We start from the raw sequence: 25,919 nt of genomic DNA, 5'->3' as shown, positions 1-25,919 counted from the left end.
GTGAGATGGCATGTCGTCCCCAGCAGAACTGAGCCCCAGCTGCCTGCAGCTGTAACCTGCTCACTAACTCAGCCGGGACTGGCTGCCTCCCCTTCCTCTCTCTCATCTCCACTCCCCTATCAGTGGGCCTCCAGGATAAGCCACTTGCAACCAGGACCTTTTCCCAGAGTCTGTTTCTGGTGAACCCCGCTTGAGCATGAAGTAAACATGACTTGACATTTCTCAAATGGGGAAGTTGAGAACAGGCTAGAAGTAAAATATCAGAGCATATTTGAAGCTGTGAATTGTCTCAGTTATTCAATATTCCTGCTTCCCATGCAAGTCACACTTTTTAAATATATAGATACTTTCTAGAATTTAATGTAATGTAATGTAATTCCTTTAAAGGAATTTAAAACTTTCTGGTTTAGATCCTGTCTCCACCACTTACTAGCAGGTTTACCACTTTGCATGTCAATTCCCTGTTGAATCTGTCGAACAAGAATCTTAACACCTACTCGGTGAGTTTATTGCGAGCATTAAATAAGATTATGGAAACATAGCTGAGCTGAGTATTAAAAAGTCATGGTTAAGATCACCCAGGGTTTTATTTCTGTCACCTAGCAGATGCATCGTAAAGAATGAGATGTAGCCGTAACCGGTTTGGCTCAGTGGATAGAAGGGTCCAGGTTCGATTCCGGTCAAGGGCATGTGCCTTGGTTGCAGACACATCCCCAGTAGGAGGTGTGCAGGAGGCAGCTGATCAATGTTTCTCTCTCATCGATGTTTCTAACTCTCTATCCCTCTCATTTCCTCTCTGTAAAAAAGTCAATAGAATATATATTTTTAAAAAAAAGAAGAAGAATGAGATGTAACTTCCTCCTCACTCCTTTCAGTCAGGGTGACCCAGCTTTGTGTTATTAATGTCCGGATTCCCTTGACCCAGGAAAGAATCGATAGCCTTTTCATGTTTTCTGGCTCAAAGGGAAGTGGTCTGAGGCAGGAGTTGGGCTCCGTTGCTCATGCCTTCATTTGGGAGGACTCTGGTCCAGCCAATATGAGACATACTTATACTTTTTTTAAAAATTATTACTTATCTGAATGAACTTCCAATTCAACTGGGCATCCCTACCCTAGAGGGGCAGGCATTGGAAGGGGGCGTGTCTTAGAAGGGTGTGGAGAGGAGGGATCTGCCCCTACCATGTTTGTCAAATGCTTGGAGAATGAAGAGAAAAATTATGAAAAAAGAATGCAGACGATCTATCGATTCTTTCCTGGGTCAAGGGAATCCGGACATTAATAACACAAAGCTGGGTCACCCTGACTGAAAGGAGTGAGGAGGAAGTTACATCTCATTCTTTTTTTTTTTTTAAAGATATATTTTATTGATTTTTTTACAGAGAGGAAATGAGAGGGATAGAGAGTTAGAAACATCGATGAGAGAGAAACATCGATCAGCTACCTCCTACACACCTCCCACTGGGGATGTGTCCGAAACCAAGGCACATGCCCTTGACCGGAATTGAACCTGGGACCCTTCAGTCCACAGGCCGACTCGGACCCTGCTGGAACCCAGCACCCACTGGTGACAGGTAGATAGTAGCCCGAGTCTGAGAAAAGGGCCACTGTGCGGGAAGGGCTTCTGTACAGCCAGCCCCCTGCAGCAGTGGCCCAAAGAGGCTCCGCGGCAGCCCAGGGCCGTAAGAGCCCTGACTACTGGGAGCCAAGAGCCCTGAATACTGCCTGACACTACACATTCTTGTGAATCTTGGCAGAGGGAGATTTGGGAGGGCTGAGGTGGGAGGAATATTTCTTACAGTCTGGCTGCTACTAAGCATCCACATCTATGACATACACAAAGTGCTGAGCCGAGTGGCTGACATATAACAGATGACCAATAAATGGTAGATATTAGGAACATTATGATCAGCCAGGACACAATTCTGGTAAAAATATCCCAACTTCTATTTACCTCTACGTTACTCCCAATCCTCAGCTCCTCTATACTTTGAGCTGATTTTCCTGATTCCTGGTTTCTTTTTAGCTGCTGTGCAGTCTGGGGAAATAAGTCAACCCTCAAGTCTTTATACTTTTTGTACAACAGAAGGAGAGAGAGGGAGACTTCTCTCCTTCCCTATGGAATAGAGGCAAGGGATGCACAAGGAAGTGAAAATCATAGTTAATGATTTTATTCCTCATTCCCAGGATAGAGAAATATACAGGCCAAAGAAAAAGATGGGAATTTATTTATTTTAAATCTCTAGACCTTAGTACAAGTAATCCAAAAAATTACAAGATCATTTAGTAATTGCTTTAAAAAATAAAAATTAAAAAAAAGAACAGCAGAGTCGTTTTCCCCTGAAGATATCATCACAACCTTGCATTTTTAAGTTAATTATCTACATTTCAAGTTGTCATCTTCTTTCCATAATTCTGATTGGAAGCTAAGAAATATGACCATGGGTGGACAAAAATAGACAAGTAGACAGATAAGCACAAAGATATTTATAACAGCCAGTAAGTGGCAAATTTGGGATTTAAAATTCAGGCAACTTGCCCTACCCAGTGTTGCTCAGTGGTTGAGCAACAACCCATGAACCAGGAGGTCACAGTTCGATTTCCCATCAGGGTACATGCCCCAGTTTCAGGCTCGGTCCCCAGTGGAGGGCATGCAGGAGGCAGCTGATCAATGGTTCTCTCTCATCATTGATGTTTCTATCTCTCTCTCCCTTTCCCTTCCTCTCTGAAATCAATTAAAAATATATATTTTTTAATTCAGGCAATTTGACTCCAAGGTGCACATACTTTACAGCTATGTTTTCTCTGGTGGTTTTTTTTTTTTAACTGCATATACAATAGGAGGTCTACTAACTAACCTCCTCTTAAGGGCACCCCAGATCATTGACATTCTCCCTTCCCTCTGCAACACATGAGCAATAGTCCCACAATGCTCTGAGTGCCTTCTCCCTGGAAGCTCCCAGTTGAACATTACACAGTTCTGCTTTGTTTAGTGGAAGAATAAGCCTACTAAGAGCAATGTGGGTTTGTCCCTACCCTGTTTATGGCAGTTTTGTTATTATAATTACACAACCAATCATATATTGTGCAAATCAGTAGGATATGAGGGTGAATAAAAGGTTTGTTGCAATTATGAAAACCAGGTTAACTGCTTAGAAAGCCAATAAAGGCCAGTTGTTATCAAAGAAATGGTTGGTGTACTGGCTAGCACCATAAAAGATGGGATTTCTGAGATCATAAAAATCAATAAGTATTTCTGTGCTCAGATTGCTTCAAAAGTAGCTAAGTTAGCCGAAACCGGTTTGGCTCAGTGGATAGAGCGTCGGCCTGCGGACTCAAGGGTCCCAGGTTCGATTCCGGTCAAGGGCATGTACCTTGGTTGCGGGCACATCCCCAGTAGGGTATGTGCAGGAGGCAGCTGATCGATGTTTCTAACTCTCTATCCCTCTCTCTTCCTCTCTGTAAAAAATCAATAAAATATATTAAAAAAAAAAGTAGCTAAGTTATCTTCCCACTTTAAAGAAAATGGAAACTATAGAAAATACACTATTGGGTGATTGATGAAGAAAATATTCAGAATTCCAATCAGTAGGGCTCATATTCAAAGAAGCGATGGCCCTACACGAAAGATTGGGAAATTGATCTTCATTTATTTTTTAACTTAAAAGTTTTAAATTTCAAGAAGGTCTGTATCCTTTTAGAAATAGTTTCCTGCTTTGTGTGACTTAAGATTTGGCCAATCCACTGTAAATATACATATTGTTTCATCTACCTGTTAAAATGGATGAGGGGTAAGATAGAAAGAGGGAGGGGTGTTCACTATTTACTTCACATTCTTCTGCACTGTTAGGAATCAAGATAAAATCATTTTAACTTTATAAGTTTTGTGTTTTGGTGTTTTAATAAATTGACTCCAAAATCTTCTCTTGAACGTGGTGAGGGGTTGAGGACAGGAGAAGAAATGAGTGGATGCATAGAGCAAGCAGAGTAAACATTATATATATATATATAAAATTTGGAAAAGGTCCTCCTACCTTCTGGCACGGCATAGCCCATCCCAGTAATGGAAACTCTTTTGCCTGTCTCAGGGCAGAGCTTGTTTTTAATCTTGCTTCCCACAATGGAGAGTTGCAAAAAGGATTCCAGTGGGATGACGTGCTTCCAAGGGGGATAGGATGCTATCTTCTCCAGGTCCTCACTCTTGGAGGCAAGCTGGGTGCCCACTGCATAGACGGTAACCCCTGCCCTGCGCAGGAGAGAAGCCGGTCTGGACACGTTGTCTTGGGAGAAGCCTTCCGTGATGACCACAGCTATCTGCTGCACACCTTGCTTGGACCGGCTGCCCTTCTCCGGAATGAAAACCTCCTTCCTTAGGAAATCCAAAGCAGCACCAGTCTTGGTCCTTCCTCTCTGTCCCTGGTAAGTTAATTTGTCCAAATGCTCCAAGATTTTGACTGGAGTCTGAAATGTATCCAGTGAAAACTCAAGTCGTGGCTTCTCACCGTAAAAGACCAAGCCCATTCTCACATCGGGAAAAATGCTTAGAGAGCTGATGGTGGTCTTTAAGAAATTGACAACTTGTTGGAAATTCGATTGCCTAACCCTGCTAAATTCCTCAATGAGGAATACTAAGTCAGCAGGGATAGCAGTGGGACATGCTATGAACAAAAACAAAAAGAAGGGTTTTAGGCACCAGAACAGAATAAGAAAGACAACATTCATTTTGTATATAAAAGTCATGCTATATTTTATATACCACTAGTAGCCCTGCGCACGAATCTGTGTGCCAGTAGCTCGCCAGTAGCTCTCTGCCACCCTCCAGTAGCTCTCCGCCCACTGCCCCGCCCTCCTATAGCTCCCTCTGTCCCCCCGCCCCTCCCATAGCTTGCTGCCCTGCCCCCGCCTGTAGCTCTCCACCACCTGCTTATAGCTCGCTGCCCCACCCTCCTGCTGATCCGTGATCCAGTTGTTACACTTCATGGCGTAATGACCATTTGCATATTACATCCTTATTATATAGGATAATATTTATATATTTATTTTTATATACTGTAATATTTAGTATTAAAATTGTAACAATATGTATTATACTAACTTATATTAATACATTTTAGAATTTAGTGGAAGGCTTTATGACCATCATTTGGTATGATGGTCAAAGAACATCACAGGGTTCATACCTATCCCCAAATTTTTCACATGAAAGAGTATTCACAATATTTGCAAAATTTGTAAATATATCTGTATCCACAAGAAAGTGCTTTAAGGTCATGTTTCAATTCATTGAGTCCATTAGAAGCATCTGAGTCTTGCTTGACTAGTTTTTTCATCATTTTTCGAATTTCAGAAAACCCTGGGTCAAATTCTCTTTTATAGGCCTGAAACCTCCTGGATTTAATAACTTTGCCTCTGTCCTGGTAAAAGATGGAAACAGTAAATTGTGACTGTTAACAGATACAGCTTCCTCTATAAATTTCATGTTATTTCAACATGAAATATCACAAGTTCCCATCAAAAATCTTTGTCCAAAAATTGGGCTTAATGGCTATTTTATTTTGCTATAAAAGAATCTTCCCTTTAATCTGCCTTAAATGAGGTATTGGAGTTAGGACTGCATTAAACCCCCTTCTAAGAGAAGTCCAAACCTCTTTCACAATTTAAGGCAGTGCTTACTGTAAAAAAAAAAAAAAAAACACAACAACAACAATAAAAAATTTTTTAAAAACACTGTGTCCACATACCAAAAAGGCCCAAATATGCTTGGATGTTTGGGCCTTTTTGGTAAAATAAAAATCTCCCTAGCAGAGATCCAAAACCATATACACAGGAGGCTGAAACCAGCTGAATATGGTGAAACAAAACTGGGAGAAGAGCTTGTAGGGTCAACAGAATAATCTTTTGATTATCTTTGGTTTCTTGGTTTCCTAAAATTTCCCCTTTGGTCCTTTTTTACAAAGAGCCAAAAATCAATCCTAGATTTTAAAAAAGGATGTTGCCCCCGATTTTGCCAAATCTGAAACACCTTCTGTAGAAACCCAAGCATCTTTGACTCATCCCTTCCTTCACCTGCTGGTACCAAGTGCTATTAGTCTCCTTTCAGGTTGTCATGAGGATGAGTCCCCTTTCCTCATTATCAGAGCCACCACTGGCCAGACCCAGGCACCCTCTCTATTTGGACAGATGATGGCTCAGCCTTAAAGTCCTTCTGAGTAAGAGGTGTCATGTGGAATTCAGCCTGCCCACTAAAGGATTTCTTAAAGACCATTTTGATCCCATCATTTTTCCTGCTTAAAAGCCTACTGCTACTTTCCAGTGCCTTTGGGACCCCATAATCAGGGTCCATCCTACCTAATCTAACCTCATCCCTAGCTCCCTCTAAATCCGCCCCCCATCCCAATTGTCTCCATTTTTTCACCTTCTTCCGCATTCATCCAGCCCATTTCCACTTCCACACCCTTATTCATGTTCTTCCCCTTACCGAGAGTAACCTTCTCCTTGTATATTAAAATCACACCCATTATTGAGGGACCAACACAATTCCTCCCAGGTTCTCCACCACACCCTCCTTTTGTTCTATTTCTACTTCATATAGTGCCCATAGGTTCTTGTCAGTTCTTTATTAGCTCTATTTGGATTTTCCTCTTCTCGTCTCACATATGTTTGTCTTTTCTGCCTGTAAAATTCTAAGGACCCTCAGGTTCTAGATGTTGAGAGGTCTAGGCAGAGCTATGATAATTCAGAGAAAGTGGGGATTGATTGCTTCTAGTTGTGGGGATACACTAGAAGCCACACCAAGCTTTTAGCTGTGGGGGTGCTCCACAAAGAAGGTAACTTAAGAACTGAAGGATGAAGAATTCCAGGCTGACGGTACAGTGCATTCAGGGCAGAGACAGAGGGGAGAAAACATGAGACATATACAGCAAATGGTGGGTAGTTCAGCTTGGCTAGTGATTAGAATGTATAAGAGATAAGTCTCGGTGGTTCTCAACCAACAGTGGTACCCATTCCCAGAAAACATTTGGAAATGTATATAGTGGTCTTGGGATTGTCATAAGATTCAGGGGTGCTACTGGCAGGAACCAGGGATGTTAAACCTCTAGCAAGCCTGGCCAGTATGACTCAGTGGTTGTGCGACGACCTATGAACCAGGAGGACGTGGTTCAATTTCCAGTCAGGGTACATGCCTGATTGCAGGCTCGATCCCCAGTGTGGGGCGTGCAAGAGGCAGCTAATCAATGATTCTTTCCATCATTGATGTTTCTATCTCTCCCTCCCTCTCCTGTACTCTCTCTGGAATCAATAAAAATATATTTTTTTAAAAAAAATAAAAGCTCTAGCAATGCAAAGGACAGTCCTACATTATGAATTGTCCCACCCAAAATGCCTATAGTGTCTCCCTTAGGCATTTTGAATGCCAACCTAAGGAAGGACTGTATTTAATCTCTGGTGAGAAGCCTGAATGCTCCTTCTGGAAAAGGTATATGGTAACCTGGATTATAGTACAGAAATAATTACTCCCTACTTCCCACTTCCATGGTGGAAATATACTTTTTCTCTCCATGGACGATGACATGGCCATGTGACTTGTTTTGGCCAATGGAATGTTAGCAGATGATGAAGCAGAGGTCTCAAAAGTGCTTATGTAATTGCATTTTCTCTCTTGAACCTTTAAAGTTATCATGGGAAGAATATGCTTAGACTAGCCTAATGGTTGTGGGAGGAAGAAGGGAGAAAGCTATGGAGCAGAGTCAAATGAAGACCAGCCAACCCTCAGCCAAATCCCAAATCTGTGAATAAGCCAAGGCAAGATTAGCAAAGCCATTTAATTGAACTCAAAGAAGATCTGACCCCTGGCACATCTGTGAAAACAAATGCTTCTTTGCAGTCACTGCCTCTTTGGATGACTTACTATGCAGCATCATTGTTACTATAGTTAATTAATACAAGGTTTGTGCCTGAGGCAGCTCCATGCCCTCTCCTCTTTCCCATCTACCAGTGCCAGTGTCCCAGTGCTGAGGAATCCAGAGTGTCCCCCATCTCTGCCCTTTCCCCAGACTTTCCTGTTATGCTGAGACTTCCCAGCAGCTCACATACCTAGAGATCAAACCTTACCTACTGTAGTGTCCTTCTCGGCCTCTATCCTGGACCCGGACTGCCCCATGCCTTGGATCACCGTATTCACATCTTGTATCACCTGTCTGACTCCATCTTGTCCTTGCATCTCATAGATAAGGGGTGGGGTCCCCAGCCCCTCCAGTTCTCTTCTGTCAAAGTCCTGTACGCCCACAGACATGACTTTCACACCTTTCTCCCTCAATGTCTGTGCGGCATCCCAGACTTCATCCTCCGATTTGCCTGAGGTAATGACCACAGCATATTGGGGAATGCCCTGGCGAAACCGGCTTCCCGCTGCCTCCTGGAAGAAGGTCTGATGAAGGTATCGCAGAGCTTTGCCTGTCCTCCTGGAGCCTCCCCGGACAACAAAGTGCTCATGGATGTGAGCAGTCATCTCATCCTGTCTCTGGTAGGTATTGAGCAAAAACTCCGTGTGACCTTGACCACCATACTGAGCCAGCCCAATCTGGTACTTGTTCCTGCCAACATCTAGCATTTTGACCACTTTGGAGATGAAATTTCGCATCCACTGGAAACTGGCCTGTGATGTGTTCTGTGAGGTGTCGGCAAGAAAGACCACATCTGCATAGGCCTGGGTGAATTCTGGAAAAGGAGAGAGAAAGGGGGAGGGAAAGGCACAGAAGAGAAAGTCAATCAAATCAAGGTATCATGGAAATGGAACACAAGGGTGATTTTGTGAGGGAGGGGTACGTAAGAGGCAGAAGTACTCTATATATGTAACACTGTACATATTGTACTTCCACCTCCTCCACGCGAGACTGTCACGAGACCCTCTCCCTCTTATACTCCTGCTGCCTGTGTTGTCTGCTCCATTAGACTAAAGTATCTTTCAATAATTCTTTTTCCACCAATGGAGGAGGCAAGGGAAGTTAACATATACTGAGCAGTTACTTTGTGCTAGAGATTTTTATGTACTCTATCTGATTCAATCCTCATAAACCATCCTGCTGATAGGTATTATTATCTTCATTGTTCAGATGAGAAAACTAACGTGAAGTTTAACTGCTTGTCCATGCTCACATAACTAGAAAGTAGCAAAGACAGAATTAAAAAAAAGAAGAAGAAGAAGAAAACATGTCTTCTGTCCTGGCCAGTGTGGTTCAATGGTTGAGCATCAACCCATGCACTAATAGGTCCCTGGTTTGATTCCGGGTCAGGGCACATGTTGTGGGCTTGAACCCCAGTGGGAAGCATGCAGGAAGCAGCCGATCGATGTGTTGTTGTTTTTCTCTCTCTCTCCCTCCCTCTCTCTCTAACCATTAATTTTAAAAGAAAACATTTTTTTAAATAATTTTAAACATATCTTCTGGACTTCAAAATCCATGCTATGTCCTCTTATCAACATGGCAGGGTTGCCGAAACTGGTTTGGCTCAGTGGATAGAGCGTCGGCCTGCGGACTGAAGGGTCCCAGGTTCGATTCCGGTCAAGGGCATGTACCTTGGTTGTGGGCACATCCCCTGTGGGGGGGTGCAGGAGGCAGCTGATCGATGTTTCTCTCTCATCGATGTTTCTAGCTCTCTATCCCTCTCCCTTCCTCTCTGTAAAAAAAATCAATAAAATAAAATAAAATAAAAAAACATGGCAGGGTGTTCTTCACTACACATGAGAACTTCATTCATCCCTCACTCCCAGCTCAGATGTTCCTTCGTTCAGGAAGTGTCCCCAGGTTCTCTCCAGGGATGGCAGACAGCTCCTTCTCCTACTTCCCACTGTGCTCAGTGTATCCTGGCTCATATTGTCCGTAGGCATCCTGATTGGAACGTTGGGTTTGATCCAGCTTCTTACCTTTTTTTGTACCCTCCGCTGCTGAGCACAGTGACTGAAGAATGCCTCCTGAGACATCCTGCAGGATGTTGAAGTTTTCCGTGTTAAAGAGGAACTTCTCAAATGGCTCACTGGCTATTTTTTGCAACTCCTGGACATCCTGGACGTTGATGCCTACCACATACACAACAACGCCGTCTTCTTTCAATCTGTCAGCTGCCTCCTGGACTTCGTCATTTGACTCTCCGTCTGTCACCAGGATAACTATCTGAGGAACCGTGTCCTTGGCCCGGCTGCCAGCTGCCTCAGTCAGGTAGTTGGTCCTGATAAACTCCAGGGCGGCCCCTGTGTTGGTGCCTCCTGTACGGTAGGGCAGATTCTGGATATGCTCCAGAACCACACTCTTCAGAGGGTACTGGTTTAGCCGAAAGGCCGGGTAGATGTTGTCATTATACTGAGCGAGGCCCACTCGGACCTGGTCACTGCTGATGTCAAGTCCCAAGACGACAGAGTGAAGGAAGTTCTTCACTTTCTGGAAGTTCTGAGGTCCGATGCTGGTTGAGCTGTCTACTAGAAAGACAATATCTGCCAGGACCGCTTCTCTGCAAGCTGCAACAGAGAGGACAAAAGGGATAGGGTCTGTGGACCTTCACTCGAAATGCTTAGAACCCGTGGAGCCAAATGGTATACAGAAAGGGAGAGCAATGCCAAGCAACCTATGCTCAGTGGTCCTCAGACACCCCAAATGATGCTGTGCTCAGAAAAGCAACAACATCCCCTGAGCCTTTCCTTCCCTCCACTCCATCATCTTCTGGGGCTTCTGGCACGCTCTGCTGATACCTCCAACCTTGAAATCCACTTGGACAATCCTTAACTCTCGTTAAGAGGAAAAATGCTTCTATACAGGCAGCAGTATGCCGAGAAGGGAGCTGTTCTCTCTCCAGTGGGAACAAATTTCCTTTCTAGGAATTTGCTGGCACCAACAGGTCAGAAAGCTGGAATGTATCCCAGGTTCTAGGATTCATTTCATTGTCGCTCTACCTCTTAGCAGCCCTGTGACCTGTTATCACTCACCTCTATGACCCTCCATTCTCTCTCTACAGCACTGAAATATTTCCACCAGCCCTCGCAACCTCATGGGATTGTTTTGAGGATGAAATAAGATAATCTACTGTAGCAGATAAGATCAGTGTGTTCTGCCCAGGTCCTTTGGATCCCTTTTTACTATTTCTATACACTGCTCTTCAGAGGACTTTTCAGGTGCTGGAGCGACTTTGCCTACAAAGTCTAGCTCCTTGCCCTGGGTCAAGACAATCCTGAGTTCTCCTGTAGGATCAGGCTAAAACTACCCTCTGTGGAACTTCTGCCTAAGATCATACCCTTCCTTTCTCTCCTCTACTTCTCTGTCCTACATCCTTACCAACCTGCTTTGGGAGCTCTTCCATGACAAATAATGTGCATCCAAGTCCTTGCCTTAGGCTCTGTTCCCTATGAACACAATCCCAGACACCTTTCTATTGAAATGGGCCTGCTCTGAAAGACTTGGGATCAAGTCCTAGCCCTGCCATCAGTTATGTTACCTGGGCTTCAGTTTCCTCACATGAAAATGCAAATAAATAATACTGATTGCCTTATGTAACTATGTAAAAACAAATGCTAATTGCCCTGTGTATCTAACAACAAAAAGCATTATGTATCTATGTACCAGTCAGATGGGCAATGCAAACAGGTTTTGAAAACTACCTAGTGCCAAGCAAACTAGTTATTACCATGTGTATAAAACCTCTTGGTGCACCTGGAAGTACTATGCAACAGTAAGATACACAACTTGGCTGTCCAAGAGCAATATTACTACCACCCACCTGTGGCATCAAATGCTTCAAAAGTTTTAGCACTTCTTCCAGTTCACCCACCCTATCTAAAAATATCACAATAGAGAATAAGTAATGAAGGCTCTATCCTCTTGTGGATTTTGATGGAACCCACAAGCGATCTTCTCTTTCTCTGTTCAAATTCTGTGCTTTCTTATGGAGCTTAGCAATTCATTTATAAAGAATGTTTACCAGTTTATGCCCCATCAGCACCAATAGACGTTCAAAGTTGATGATAAGTGTATCACCACAGGTAATGACTGAAATGCGTATGGGCATCTCTGATGAGCTAAGCACTATGATAAGCACTTTACCTGCATAACTTTAATTATTTCAACAACTCTCTGAGGCAGATACTATCCTCCTAGAAAGAAAATTTATAGATTCAGAGAGATAAAGTAACATGTTCAAGATGACACATTCCAGAAAGTGGAGAATCGGGATTTGAACCCAGATCTTTCTTTCCCCTAAATGTGTCCTCTTAACCAGTACGTTACAACACACTCACAGCAAAATAAGCCAGCTTCATGGTAGTAAAACAAGCCCCTCTCCCTTCTCTGCCCCCCATCCAGGCACTATGGGAAAATTAATCTAGGAATAACAATACCACAGGAACAAATATTTCTTTCATCAAAAATGGACTTATACTACATGTCTATATAGAACCAGCATAAAGCCCCCAGAATTAAAAAAATAAAAGAGTTGATAAGTTTAGGTCCATGATTGGAGAAGAGCATAGAGTACAGATGGTTTAGCAAAGTTTTAATATTAAAAATCAAATATGCACAAATATGGAAAGTAAGGACAGTGCACGGGATGAGTAAGAGATAAAGCCTTGAGTATAATAGGGAAGGTAGGGGAGAGTGGGGGGAAGGGGGAGAGATCAATCAAAGGACTTGTATGCATGCATATAAGCCTAAGCAGAGGTCACGGACAACAGAGGGGTGGAGGCATACATAGGGAGGGGTTTGGGGTGGGAATGGGGGATGAGGACAAATATGTGATACCATAATAAATAAATTAAATTAAATTAAATTAAATTAAATTAAATTAAATTTAAAAAAGAAAAAAAGAAATAAGAAGGGAAAGGCCTGCGTACCTGGAGAGGCGTGGTCCACAGGTTGAGCTGCCTTTACCAACGTGTCACAGAGATCCTTCCGCAGCTTGGGGGTGAGGCTGCCCAGAGCAGAGAAGTTGGGAATGAAAGAGGCAAACTTCTCCGCGGGGCTGCTGGCCATCTCCCTGAGCGCGGCCACAGGGGCACCTCTGCCGCCAACGGCATAGAGCAGGATGCCTGCCCGCCTAAAGGCCGCCGCAGGCTCCCGCACAGGGTCCTCGGAGGGGCGGCTGCTGAGCACCACGGCCACCTGAGGCACTCCCTGGCTCGCCCGGCTCCCCGCTGCTTCCTGGAAGTGGTGATCTAGAAGGAACTGCAGGGCCAGGCCCATCTTGGTGCCTCCAGGGCGCCCAGGCTTTAACTGAAACCTCCGAAGGTGTTTCAACACATCACTTTTGCGGCGGTACGTGGAAAGGTGGAACTCGGACTGGGGCACATCGCTGTACTGGGCCAGCCCCACGCGGATGGTCTCTCCGCTGACATTGAAGCCATTCACCATGGAGTACAAGAAGTTCCGCACGTGGCGGGTATATTGGGGGTCGATGCTTGTGTCCACTAGAAACACGACATCTCCCACAGAGGCCTGGCTGCAGACTGGGGAAGAGAGTCAAGTTAAGATGAAAACATTGCAAAACTGGCAGCTACTGGCTGTAAATCCATCTCTCCCAAATTAGTGCCTTTACAACCCACAGGTGGGCCTGCACAGCTCTTTGGTGATGGCTAATATGCATGCGGCCTAAGCACGTGATCATCTTTGCTTTCTCATGGCCATCATCGACCCTTGTTCACCTGCCACCCTCTGTTCCATTCTATCAGACATTTGACCCTGCAATTAGATCCTTAACCATGGCCTTCCATTCATCCCTTAAACTGAATAAAGGAAAACAGGGAAATAAAAGAAGTAAACAAATGGGACTACATCAAACTAAGTGGTTTTTGCACAGCAAAAGAAACCATCAACAAAATGAAAAGACGACCTGCTGAAATGGGATAAGATAGTCACCAATGATACACCTAATAAGGGGTTACTATCCAATAATATATAAGGAACTCATACAACTGAACACCAAAAAAGCAAACAATCCAATTGAAAAAAAAATGGGCAAAGGACCTGAATAGACACTTATCTAAAGAGGACATACAGATGGCCAATAGACATATGAAAAGATGTTCAGTGTCACTAATCAACAGGGAAATGAAAATTAAAACCATAATGACATATCACCTCACAACTGTCAGAATGGCTATTGTCAATAAATCAACCAGCAACAAGTGTTGGTGAGGATATGAATAAAAGGGAATCCTTGCGCACTATTAGTGGGATTGTAAATGGGTGCAATCCCAGGATGCAAGTTTCTTTAAAAAATTAAAAATAGAACTACCGTATGACCCAGCAATTCCACTTCTGGGTATTTATCCAGAGAAATCTAAAATGCGAATTCAAAAAAGGCATATGCACACCTATGCTCATTGCAGCATTATTTTTAAAAGCATGGACAAATGAATAAAGAAGATGTGGTACATATATTCAATGGACTATAACTCAGCCATAAAAAAGATGAAACCTTACCATTTGCAACACGGATGGACCTAGAGGGTAGTATGCTAAGTCAGACCGAAAAAGACAAATACCATATCATTTCACTTACGTATCGAGTTAAAAAATAAATAAATAAACAAACAAATTCATACATACAGAGAACAAACTGATGATTGCCAGATGGGAGTGGGGTTGGAGTGGGGGAAACTTTCCATGCTCCCACTTCCTCCTGGCAACTTTCTTTTTCTTCTTTCTTTCATCCCTTCTTTTTCTTTTACTTCTGGTAAATTCCCATAGAATCGTGTTTTCTTTATCTTGGTTTGTAATATAACATTCATTAGTGTACTTATTCAATTAATGGCCATCTCAACAACTAGACTGTGAGCTTCGTGGAAACAAACACCATACCTTTTGTTTGTCAACCTCTCGAGTGTCTAGCATAGAGTAGTCACCCAAAAATACTTGAAGAAGGGAATATTTGGGGAAAAGAAAGGGAGTGAGAGAAAGAGGAGAGGAGAAGACATTGAACATTAATGAAACCATTGAACATTAAGGAATCGGGAAATTTTAGAGCTAGAAATATTTCCATGAGACTATGCAGGGCAATACTGTAGCCACTGGGTACATATGCCTATTGAGCACTTGAAATGTAGCTAGTACAACTGAGAAAGAACATTTTAAATTTTATTATCAACTTTTAATTTATTTTAATTTAAATAGTCATATGTGTCCAGCAGGCACTGAATGAAACAGTGCAAGTTTCTTAAAAATGCATCCAATTTATCCATCTCACAGATAAGGAAAATAAGACCTAGAAAGGCAACGTAACCCATGTAAATCCATTCAAAGAGCCAGCATTGGAAACCCTGGACTGCCATAAGGAAGATTAAATTAAAAGTCCACATTACAGAAAGGCAACGACCACCTGAGAGGTTAGACAGAGAAGGGCTGGGAAGGTTGCTATACTCCAGAAACACGAAGCTCATTTATTACTTCTAGAGTCTGAATACTACCACCTCTTGGAATTTTGCCTAATCTTGGTCATACAGCCAAGTGAAATCACGACTATTGAAAAGGCAGGTGTCATTTGAGAAGGTGTTTGAAACATGAAAAGACTGAGTCACAGTCTCTGTTCAAAAGTGAGAGGAGTCAGAGCCGAAGGGGAAATTTAGAGAGCCTTGTGTCCTTTTTCCAACAAATAACAGTCTATGTAATTATATATGAATATTTAAAACACAATATTGCCTCAGTGGGGCTTCCGACTACTCAAGCATTCTTCTCTTGGTGAGACTTTCATCTTGAAAAGTCCCAACCATCTGTTAAAATGACTGCAAAACATTTCAGAGGTGTCACTAGCATTTGGTGAAGTTCTCCATCTTGTGATGACACTTACCCCTGGGAATAGCTCCGCCAAAGGAGACAAAACAAAATACAGAATCAATAGACTAGGCTCATGTTTACAAAAGCTTTTCAGAGCCTAGTAATTCATTCAAAAGTATAGTATTTTTTAATATCTTTTTTTTTTGTCATTTGAAATTAAGCTCTGAAGAAAAGGGGGGGGGGCCATTGTTCATTAAAAGCTTCCAGATTCTAAGTTCTTTTAAAAAAAAACAATTCCCTTTTATTAATTATGAAGGTCCTGAAATATTTTCTTTTAAGATTGTCACTACCACTGGGTTCCTGGCAAGGTCATCATTTTGGCTTAAGAATCTGATGTATTACCAATTCTCTGTGAGTTGATGAAGCCAAAGCTAGCTGCAAGAAAGATGATCACCCAAAACGTCTTCCAAGTCTCCATTCTAGATATGTCCTAGAGAGAAAAAGAAACCTCATAATTAACATTGTCTTCATGCACTTAAAATGGATGCATCATGTCGTATGTTAATTATTTGTCAATACAGTTGATTTTCTTTTTTTTAATTTTTTTTTATTTTTTTAAGTTGATTTTTTTTTAAAAGCCCAACTGTCTTTCCCTAGATGAAAGCTTTATAAAAATAAAGAAGGCCATTTACACAGTGGAATACTACTCAGCCATTTAAAAAAAAAAAGGAAATCTTACCTTTTGCAACAGCCTGGATGGACCTGGAGATTATTATGCTAAGTGAAATAAGCCAGTCAGAAAAAGATAAATACCATACAATCTCACTTATATGTGGACTCTAATGAACAAAATAAACTGATGAACAAAATAGGTTCAGAGGAATGGATACATGGAACAGACTGACAGCTGTCAGAGGGGAGTGGGCTGCAGGACTGGATGAAAGAAGGTGAAGCAAAAAAAAAAAACATTCTAATATATAAAAAGCCAGGGGCCGTCATGACTGAAACAACCAGATGGATGACCGAACACCGGCTGCGTGGGGCGACCCAGCCGGCAGGGGAGTTAGTGAGGGATGACCAAACGACTGAACAGCAGGCTGCATGGGGCAACCAGGCCAGCAGGGGGGTTAGCGAGGGACAATCAAACGACTGAACAGCAGGCTGCGTAGGGCGACCAGGCCGGCAGGGGGTCAGTTAGGGGTGACCTGGCTGACAGAGGGGGGCAGTTAGGGGCAATCAGGCCAGGAGGCAGGTGAGCAGTTAGGAGCCAGCAGTACCAGATTGTGAGAGGGATGTCCCAGATTGGAGAGGGTGCAAGCTGGGCTGAGGGTCCCCCCCCACCCCATGCACAAATTTCATGTACCAGGCCTCTAGTGTGTGTGTGTGTGTGTGTGTGTATCCCCTACCTAATAAAAGAGTAATATGCAAATTGACCGCACCTTTGCTACGCCCAAGCCACGCCCACCAGCCAATCAGGACGAGTATTCAAATTAACCAACCAAGATGGTGGTTAATTTGCATATCAAGACAGCATAGAAAGCAGCCACAAAGCTGCAGAGAAGCAAGCAGTCGGGGCCGGCAGAGAAGGGAGGCAAGCAGACGGGCCGGTGGAGAGCGCAGCAGGAAGCCCTATTGCAGGAATACACCACCCACAAGGTACCAGTCCATTGGGCCAGGGAGGGGGGGGGGGGGGCAGCACCAGATGCCACCTGAGGGGTCCGGGTCCAGGCCCCAGGAGGGGCAGCAGCCTGCCTAGCCACGCCTGTGGGGCTCCAGGAACATCGCAGCCCCAGGGAGGCATGGCCAGCTGGCCTAGCCACTCCCATGGGACTCCAGGAACATGCCGCCCCAGGGAGGCATGGCCGGTTGGCCTAGCCACTCCCATGAAGCTCCGAGAACATCACTGCCCCGGGAAGGCTCGGCCAGCCACCTAACCACTCCCTTGGGGCCCCGGGAACATCACTGCCCCGGGGAGGCGCAGCCGGCGGCCTAGCCACTCCCATGAGGCTCTGGGAACATCACAGCCCAGGGGAGGCATGGCTGGCAGCCTAGGCACTCCCTTGGGGCCCCGGGAATATCGCTGCCCAGGGAGGTGCAGCTGGGCCCTGGGAACATCACAGGCATGGGGTTGCTGAGACACAGACCAGGCCTCTGGTCACAGATTCACAGCTTTGCGGAGACCAAGGGGAGGGATCTGCCTCACTGCAGAGAGAGAGAGGTTCTGCAGTGGCCCCAAAACGTGGGTGGGCCCAGCCAGGGATCAAGGGGCATGGAAGGTAGCTCGGGGGGAGGAGCAAGTACCCGCAGCTCTGAGGCAGGGGTTGAGGGGCGGTGCCACCTCAGTGGAGGGGTGCTGCACTGTAGGGTACCGGACTGACTGATGTGATTCAGACAAGCTCCCAGTGCTAACTGGCCTCGCCCAGGCGGCCTTCGCACTTCAGAGGCAGCGACTCCTGCTCCCGCCTTGACCCAAAAGCAAGCTCACGCCACCCTGCCCCATGGCAGAGCATGACTTGGCGGTGAGTGCGAAGCCTTCTACCTGCTCCAGAGACCCGGGAGCTGGGGGTTACTGAGTCAAGTTCCACAGCCAACTGGAATTGGCCTCAGTGTCCTGGTCTCTAAAATGGATTAAGCATGTCCCAGTGCCTTCACTGAGTTTTGATGGCCAATTGAGATACTATATAAGGAAAGTGATGAAGACTTGAGAAAGAAAAGGTAAGGCGAACAACACAAAAGAAAGACTGGAAGGAACCTGTAAACCCATTGTCACTTAAATAGGGAATATAGTCAATAGTGTAATGATGGTATGATGCCAGGTGGGTACTGGAAATATTGGGGAAAACTTTGTAAAGTATATGATTGTCTAACCACTATTCTGTAACTAATATAAAACCTGAAACCAATACAAAATAATATTGAATGTAAAGAAATGAAAATTGGAGTGAAATTTTTATAAATTTCAAAGTTTAAATAAAGGCTGTAAAGGAAGGAAGGGGGAGAATAAAAAAAATAGTGTTTTTCATTTTACCACTTTATTGTCTTTTTAGTACATGAAAAAGAGTTGTCTTTATATGGTGCTTTTATACTTTTCTAAGTCATTATCTCATTTTAATTTCAGGGCAACTTAAAGACAAGATAATTATTCCCTCCACTATTCAAAGAAAGGAAATCTTGGTGTCTGGATCCAATGATTCAATTGTCAAGCCCTTATTATAAAGCAGGGTTAGTAAAATTTTCTGTGAAGGGTCATATATATACTAATAAAAGCCTTGGGGGTGATCAGGCCAGCAGGGGAGAGTAGTTGGGGGCAATCAGGCTGGCAAAGGAGCAGTTAGGGGGCAATCAGGCAGGCAGGTGAGCGGTTAGAAGCCAGTGGTCCCAGATTGTGAAAGGGACGTTCGACTTCAAGCCTGAAGTTGGACATCCCCCAAGGTGTCCCAGATTGGAGAGGGTGCAGGCTGGGCTGAGGGACACCCTCCCCAGTGCACGAATTTTGTACACTGGGCCTCTAGTATATATATAGTCGCTGGAGGTGGGCAAAGAGGGGGTGGGGATGGGGATGGAAAGAGATTCTGCTTGTAGTGATGGGTGCATGATGCAGTGTGCAGATGATGTTTATTTATTTGTATACTTGAAAACTCTATGATTTTTTTCAAACCAATGTCACCCCACTAAATTCAATTAAAATAAAAGACAAAAATATAAAAATAAAGAAGGACATATTGTCACACTGTTTCAAGGAAAATGGTCTTGCTGACACAACTCAGGAAGAATCTTGTAAATACCGAGTGTATACCTCAGACTTACTTCCCTGTTAAAAGTTGTCCAGATATGACTATAAAAGGAGAAAGCATATAGGGCCTGGGTAGAACTTGTTTCCCACAGTGAATTTATTTGCTAGAACATAAACATTTCTGGATGATTTTGCTGGTATTTTTATACAAGCACTGGATGACCTGATAAACATTTGTGGCATGAAGAAATATTCAAATCTCTCAGGAGCACATCTGCCTGATAAAATCAGGCTAGCCTCAAAATACTTCACATGTTCCCAGAAGGAGCAGAACATCAGACTTCCCTCTCCTAAACTTGGAGCCAGTTCCAAAGGCCCCCATGGAAATCATCCACTTCCAAATCCATATCTATATTTTGATTCTAAGAAAGTCTATGGTTTAAAAATGAGAACAAGCCCTAACTGGGTTGGCTCAGTGGATAGAGCATCCGCCTGCAGACTGAAGGGTCCCAGGTTCGATTCCAGTCAAGGGCATGTACCTTGGTTATGGGCACATCCCCAGTAGGGGGTGTGCAGGAGGCAGCTGATCGATGTTTCTCTCTCACTGATGTTTCTAACTCTCTATCCCTCTCCCTTCCTCTCTGTAAAAAATCAATAAAATATATATATTTTTTAAAGTATTCCCCTTAATTTGAAACCCGTAATCTAAAGAAATAGAGGAACACTGATACTTTGCATTGTGTATTAATAAAGTAGTTACTTTGTTTTGTGTGTTTGATTCATATTTTTATTTAATTCATGTGGTTTTCACTTTTGATTGCTGTTTGTAAACTACTATGCTAATATCTCCATGTGCCTCACCTCAAACCTGGGAATGGCCAGCAGAGCAAATCTTACTCTGCTCATTTCATTGATGGAAATGAAGAAATCAGATCCCAAAAGGTAAGTAGCATCCCAGAGCTACATAGCCATGCACTGTCAGGTTCTGTCCCAGGTAACCTGACTCCAGGTCCAGGGTACATGCCTGGACCTCAAAACATCTGCTTCAAACTCTTCAGTGAAAATCTGTTAAGTCCAGACTGTCATTAACTTCCCTGTGTCCACTTCATGTAAAATGAAGACCTGTGAGCAATTTACCCTGGGGTAAGAGTATGAACTCAAGACCTAAGTTCCTTTATCCACCAACTAGGTCTTCAAAGAGCAGTTTTATGTCTAAAACACTATAGTTGGTGCTCCAGAGAATGGAATTACAAACTTTGTTTTGTGTTTACAGAACTGAACAACCTATTTGGGGAAAGAAATTTTACATACCAGAAATGATAAGAAATTCAGTAAACTTTTAGGATCATTCTTTAAACTTATCAAAGAATTTGAGCAAGAATCTCAGTATCTAAGTCACTTTTAAATCTTGGGCCTTTTAAGCAGAATATTGTATGAAATGATATCATGATGCTCAGAAATAGCCACCCACCCAACATTTGAGATCCTCTTTTCAGAACGTGTAGGTGTAGTCACCCTGCTTCCCTGAGGACACATTTCTACTGTGCAGGCTTAATTTACTTCTTAAGAGTGACTCACGGATACACATCTATTTTTATTCCATGCCAACAGAAAATACTGGGAGAAGTCACGACTTCAAAGGGAGCCCACAGGCCTTGATTCTGTTTCAGCTTGACCATGTGTTCTTTGTGGATTTCAGCAAGCCAGTTCACCTCTCAAGGTTTATGTGATGATTCAGAGAGCTTGATGCTGATTTGAAACACCTACTCTATCGTCCACTATATTACAATCATTCCCCCAAGGAATTGGTCCAGTGATTTTCCAAAACATATGTGATATAATTGGATTTCTCTGTCCCTCAGTTTCTACATCAACTTCCCATTAATGCCTCCTCCAGGAGGCATATAAGTAATTTGAGGAAAGATACTTTAAGATTATAAATATCTTATTCCCCAATGAATTTTCATCTAAATGCAAGTAAATGGCCCCAGCTGGTTTGGCTCAGTGGATAGAGTGTCTATAGACTGAAGGGTCCCAGGTTCAATTCCAGTCAAGGGCACATGCCCGGGTTGCAGGCTCGATCCCAAGTAGGGGGTGTGCAGAAGGCAGCCAATCAATGATATTCTCTCATCATTGATGTTTCTATCTCTCTCTCCCTCTCCCTTTCTCTCTGAAATCAATAAAAATGTAAAAAATAAATAAATAAAAATAAATGCAAGTTAATGAATGCATGAATCTTAAAGAACAGACTGTTCTAATGGATTAAGGACAGTATGGGAGGAAAGAGCTTGAGAGTTTGACAGTGCCAGAAAGAATGACCCAAAATAAATTCATACATTATTACTATGATTATTATTACAATAAACTGCTATACATCAACCTTTTTTTAGTACTCACTATCTTTAATATAATTTATTTAATTTTAAGTTTATGTAATATAATTTTAAACTGTATTTAACAACTGGCTTGCAGAGTTTCTAAAAATTTACTGTCAGCTTTCACAGTCTAGTAAACAGGCTCCACACACCACTGTATTCTTCAACTTTTTTAAGTCTTGGGTTAATAAAGTTAGATGAAATATAAAATTAGAGTATCTACATTTTAATATTTCATTATGACCTAATTATTAGCATAATACAATAAGTCATAAAAAATGAGAAGTCTTTTTAGTTGTAGATAAAGCACCAGAGCTGTGTATGGAAATCTAGTGGGAAAGTCAAATGCTTATAAACATTGTACAGCTGTTCATATGTGTGTGCTGTATCAACAAAGAGAAAAATGTCTGTATGTTAAGGACTTACTATCTATATTATATATACTATTCCATGAAGATGTTTATATTGAATTTAAGCTGCTGAAGGGGGTTTGCAGTTGAACATGTAGGGCCCATCATGGAGGCAAAAAACAAAGCCATTAAATGAAATGAGATTAGGTAGAGATAGCATCAGATAACAATTCTTTCTGGAAATAATTCTCATAGGTTTGGAGTAGAGAAAGATTTCTCTCAAAGTTTGCTGTTTAAACAGTTAACTCATTAGGACAATTTATTTTTTAAGATTAATTTGTTCAATTAAAATAATTACTTTGCACCCACCATAGTAATAACTAATTCAGGAAAGAGTCATTAAGAGATGCTAAAACAGTATTTTAACACAGTCTCAAAGTATCCCCTCACAAATTACTTATAAATAAAGAGAACAAAAAAGTGTCTACAATGGACAAACATGGTGGACACGACTTAACCAAAGTGATCAAAATTAATATCTATATATATAAAAGGCTAATATGCAAATTCCCCTCAGGAGTTCAATCGTGAGACTGGAAGTTTGATCGCTTGCTATGACATGTGCTGACCACAAGGGAGTGGTGCAGAATGAAGGAAGGCCCCAGCAGGCAGCAGGAAGGCCCTGATTGCCAGCAGGCCTAGGGACCCTACCCATGCATGAATTTCATACACCAGGCCTCTAGTCAATAATATTAGGTTAAACCAACATCAAGTACCTCCTGATGTTATTACACATGAGAAAACTCAACATCACTTACTTATATGGTTACCCTCCTCAAGATCCATGACCTAAATCTAATAATGAGGAAACCGTCATTTAAATCAAAATTTGGGGACAGTCTAAAAAAGCAACTGGCCTGTGCCTCCCAAAAATAGTAATATCATGAAAAACAATGAAGAGCTGAAGAACCAACTGAGATGAAAACAGTCTAAAGAGATATGATAGCTGCCCTGGCTGGTGTTAGTCAATGGTTAGAGCATAGGACCAAAGGGTCTCAGGCTCAATTTCTGATCAAGGGCACCTACCTGGGTTGCCGATTCACTCCGTGTCCGGGTCTGGGCATGTACAGTAGGCAACCAGTTGATGTGGCTCTCTCACCTCTCTCTCTCTCTCTCTCTCTCTCTCTCTCTCTCTCTCTCTCTCTCTCCCCCTCCATCTTATCCCCTTTTTCCCTTCCACTATCTCTGAAAAAGCAATGTAAAAAATATCCTCAGGTGAGAATTAACCAAAAAGTCAATGTAATTTAAAATTTTTTAAAAAGAGAGATATGACAGCTAAAGGCAATATATGATCTTGGATTGCAAAAAAAAATTGCTATAAAGGACATTAAGTGAGACAATAGGTAAAATTTTAATGTGGACTGAATATTATATAATAATTCTATTTCAATGTTAAATTTCCTGATTTTGATCCTTGTGTTGTAGTCATATAAGAGAATGCCCTATTGTTAAGAAATACACACAATAAATTATGGAGCAAAGGGTTTTAAGATCAGTAATTTACTCTCAAATATTCAATAGATTATAATAATTCAGGGAGGGCATACGATACTCTTGCAAATTTTCATTGAGGCTCATCAACTCCACCACCCCAGCATTTCATGAGTTGGGTCTTGCTAGGGAAATGGGAATAACTCCCTTATCTTTCTGCAGCATTTCATTCAGGAAGGATGCCTACAATCCACTAATCAGATCAGGCCTCTCTCCAAAGGCCCTGGGTAGGTCAGGGCACTCTGCCACCCCTTACTTCCTATCACCAGGAAACATCAAAAGAGCAGCGAATAAGGGCAAGAATGGCCCTCTGCAAGTATCTAGTCTAGTGTCACATACATGGTTTTTATTTCTTTTGTATCCTTTAAGAAGAAGTTTGCTCCAAACACTGGTGCTAGAAATAACAGATTAAAGAAGTAGTTCTTTTTCTAAGAGGACTTGGAACTCTACTAGAGAGACAGAGATGGATAAATTGCAACATTGTGAGGTGAGCAAAATGCTGTAGAAATCTATACAAAGTGCTGAGGAGCACAGTGGGTGAGCACCTCCCTTCACTTGGGTGAAGGCTTCAGAGCAGATGTCACTGGAATTGAGACTTGAAGGATGAGTGGGAAATAGCAAGCAAGTGAAGAAGCATGTGCACAAACACAAGAGAAGTTTTAGACACCCAAATGGAGCTCGCTCATCCAAGGTCTAGGGAGTTAAGGTTTTGAAGTGCTGGGACTTGGGTAAGCCTTTCTGGAGCAAATGCACTGTACAAGCTCTTAAGACAATGATAAGTTTTATGGAGACATTTGGTTTTTGAAATGAGAAGGTGGGACAGAAGAGGGGACCTGGGCAAAGTTTCTCAATCTTTAACCATAAACCACCTTAACTCCATTTAATTCAACTAGAGGCCCGGTGCACAAAAATTCATGCACTGGGGGGGGAGGGGGGGAATCCCTCAGCCCGGCCTGTGCCCTCTCACAGTCTGGGACCCCTCAGGGGATGTCCAACTGATGGCTTAGGCCCACTTCCCAGGGGATCGGGCCTAAGTTGGCAGTCAGACATTCCTCTAACAGCCTGGGAGCCTTTGAGGGGTGTCCGACTAATGGCTTAGGCCCACTCACCTTGGGGAGCGGGCCTAAGTCATTAGTCAGACATCCTTAGCGCTGCTGCAGAGGTGGGAGAGGATCCTACCACCACTGCTGCGCTGACCAGCCATGAGGTGGCTTCTGGCTAAGCAACGCTCCCCCTGTGGAAGCGCACTGACCATCACAGGGCAGCTCCTGAGTTGAGCGTCTACCCCCTGGTGGTCAGTGCGCTTCATAGCGACCAGTCATTCCACTATTAGGGTCAATTTGCATATTACCCTTTTATTATATAGGATTAGCAGTGCTTTATATACCAGTCTCCTTCAGCATTTCTGTTCTCTCTCTGTGGACCCCTTAACCATAAAAGTAAAGATTCCATCTCTAATGTTCTATGACGGTGGTTCTCAAGCTTGAGCATTGCATCAGAATCACTTAGAGGACCAGTTAAAAGCCAGCTTCCTGGACCCCACCTCTAGAGTTCCTGTACAATAGGTCTGAAATGGGGCATGAGAATTTGGATGCTGAGCTGGTCCAAGGGACCACACTATGAAAATCATTTTTCCATGCATTTAGCATGAAATGGTTTCTGCCCATTGATCTTCAACAGCAACTCTAGCTCCACATGGAGAAAATCAAGTGTCTATTATTAACTAGGTGGAGAAAGGGAAGAAATGATCAATTAAAAAATCTTTTCTTTATGATTAAATGACTGAGAGATAAGCAGAAGCTGCAATATATTTGGATGAAAGGCCCAATGCAAATATGCAAAATTAATTTAACACATTTTTTATTTAATTTCTAATTATACTTTACTTTGAAATCTGAAGCTATGTTCTCTATCTATCTATCTATCTCGTATTTTAAGCACCATAGATTTGGATTTCCTACAAGACAGACTTACAGCGTACCACATCTGAGCAACAGGAAACCCCAGGAGGCAAACAATTGGGGGAACATAAACAGATTTTTTGTATACAACACGTTAAAAACCACACAGCATGTCTGACAGTTAAGACAAACTAAAGGTTAGCCTTAACCTTTTGCATAAATATTAACATTTGCTTTCTGTGCCCATTCACAAATCTTATGAC

At 42.8% G+C, this 25,919-nt stretch overlaps 1 protein-coding gene across 2 annotated transcripts in view; it reads right to left on the bottom strand.

Moving 5' to 3' along the window:
- LOC307113612 (collagen alpha-4(VI) chain-like) overlaps positions 1-25,919 on the bottom strand; it is a 115,394-nt gene that overhangs the window by 70,200 nt on the left and 19,275 nt on the right. For both annotated transcript variants that reach the window (XM_079795428.1, XM_079795427.1), the window contains 5 exons: positions 16,149-16,236; positions 12,869-13,480; positions 9,920-10,507; positions 8,110-8,715; positions 4,032-4,655 (listed from right to left, as the gene is read on the bottom strand). In XM_079795428.1, the coding sequence (XP_079651554.1) occupies positions 4,032-4,655; positions 8,110-8,715; positions 9,920-10,507; positions 12,869-13,480; positions 16,149-16,224 (2,506 nt within the window). In that variant the 5' untranslated portion in view covers positions 16,225-16,236. The remainder of the gene's footprint in view (positions 1-4,031; positions 4,656-8,109; positions 8,716-9,919; positions 10,508-12,868; positions 13,481-16,148; positions 16,237-25,919) is intronic.

Source organism: Cnephaeus nilssonii (genome assembly GCF_951640355.1).
Source record: "Cnephaeus nilssonii genome assembly, chromosome: 17".
Lineage (NCBI taxonomy): Eukaryota > Metazoa > Chordata > Mammalia > Chiroptera > Vespertilionidae > Cnephaeus > Cnephaeus nilssonii.
The sequence above is the reverse complement of the archived record's forward strand: the minus strand, read 5'-3'. Positions and strand labels throughout refer to the sequence as shown.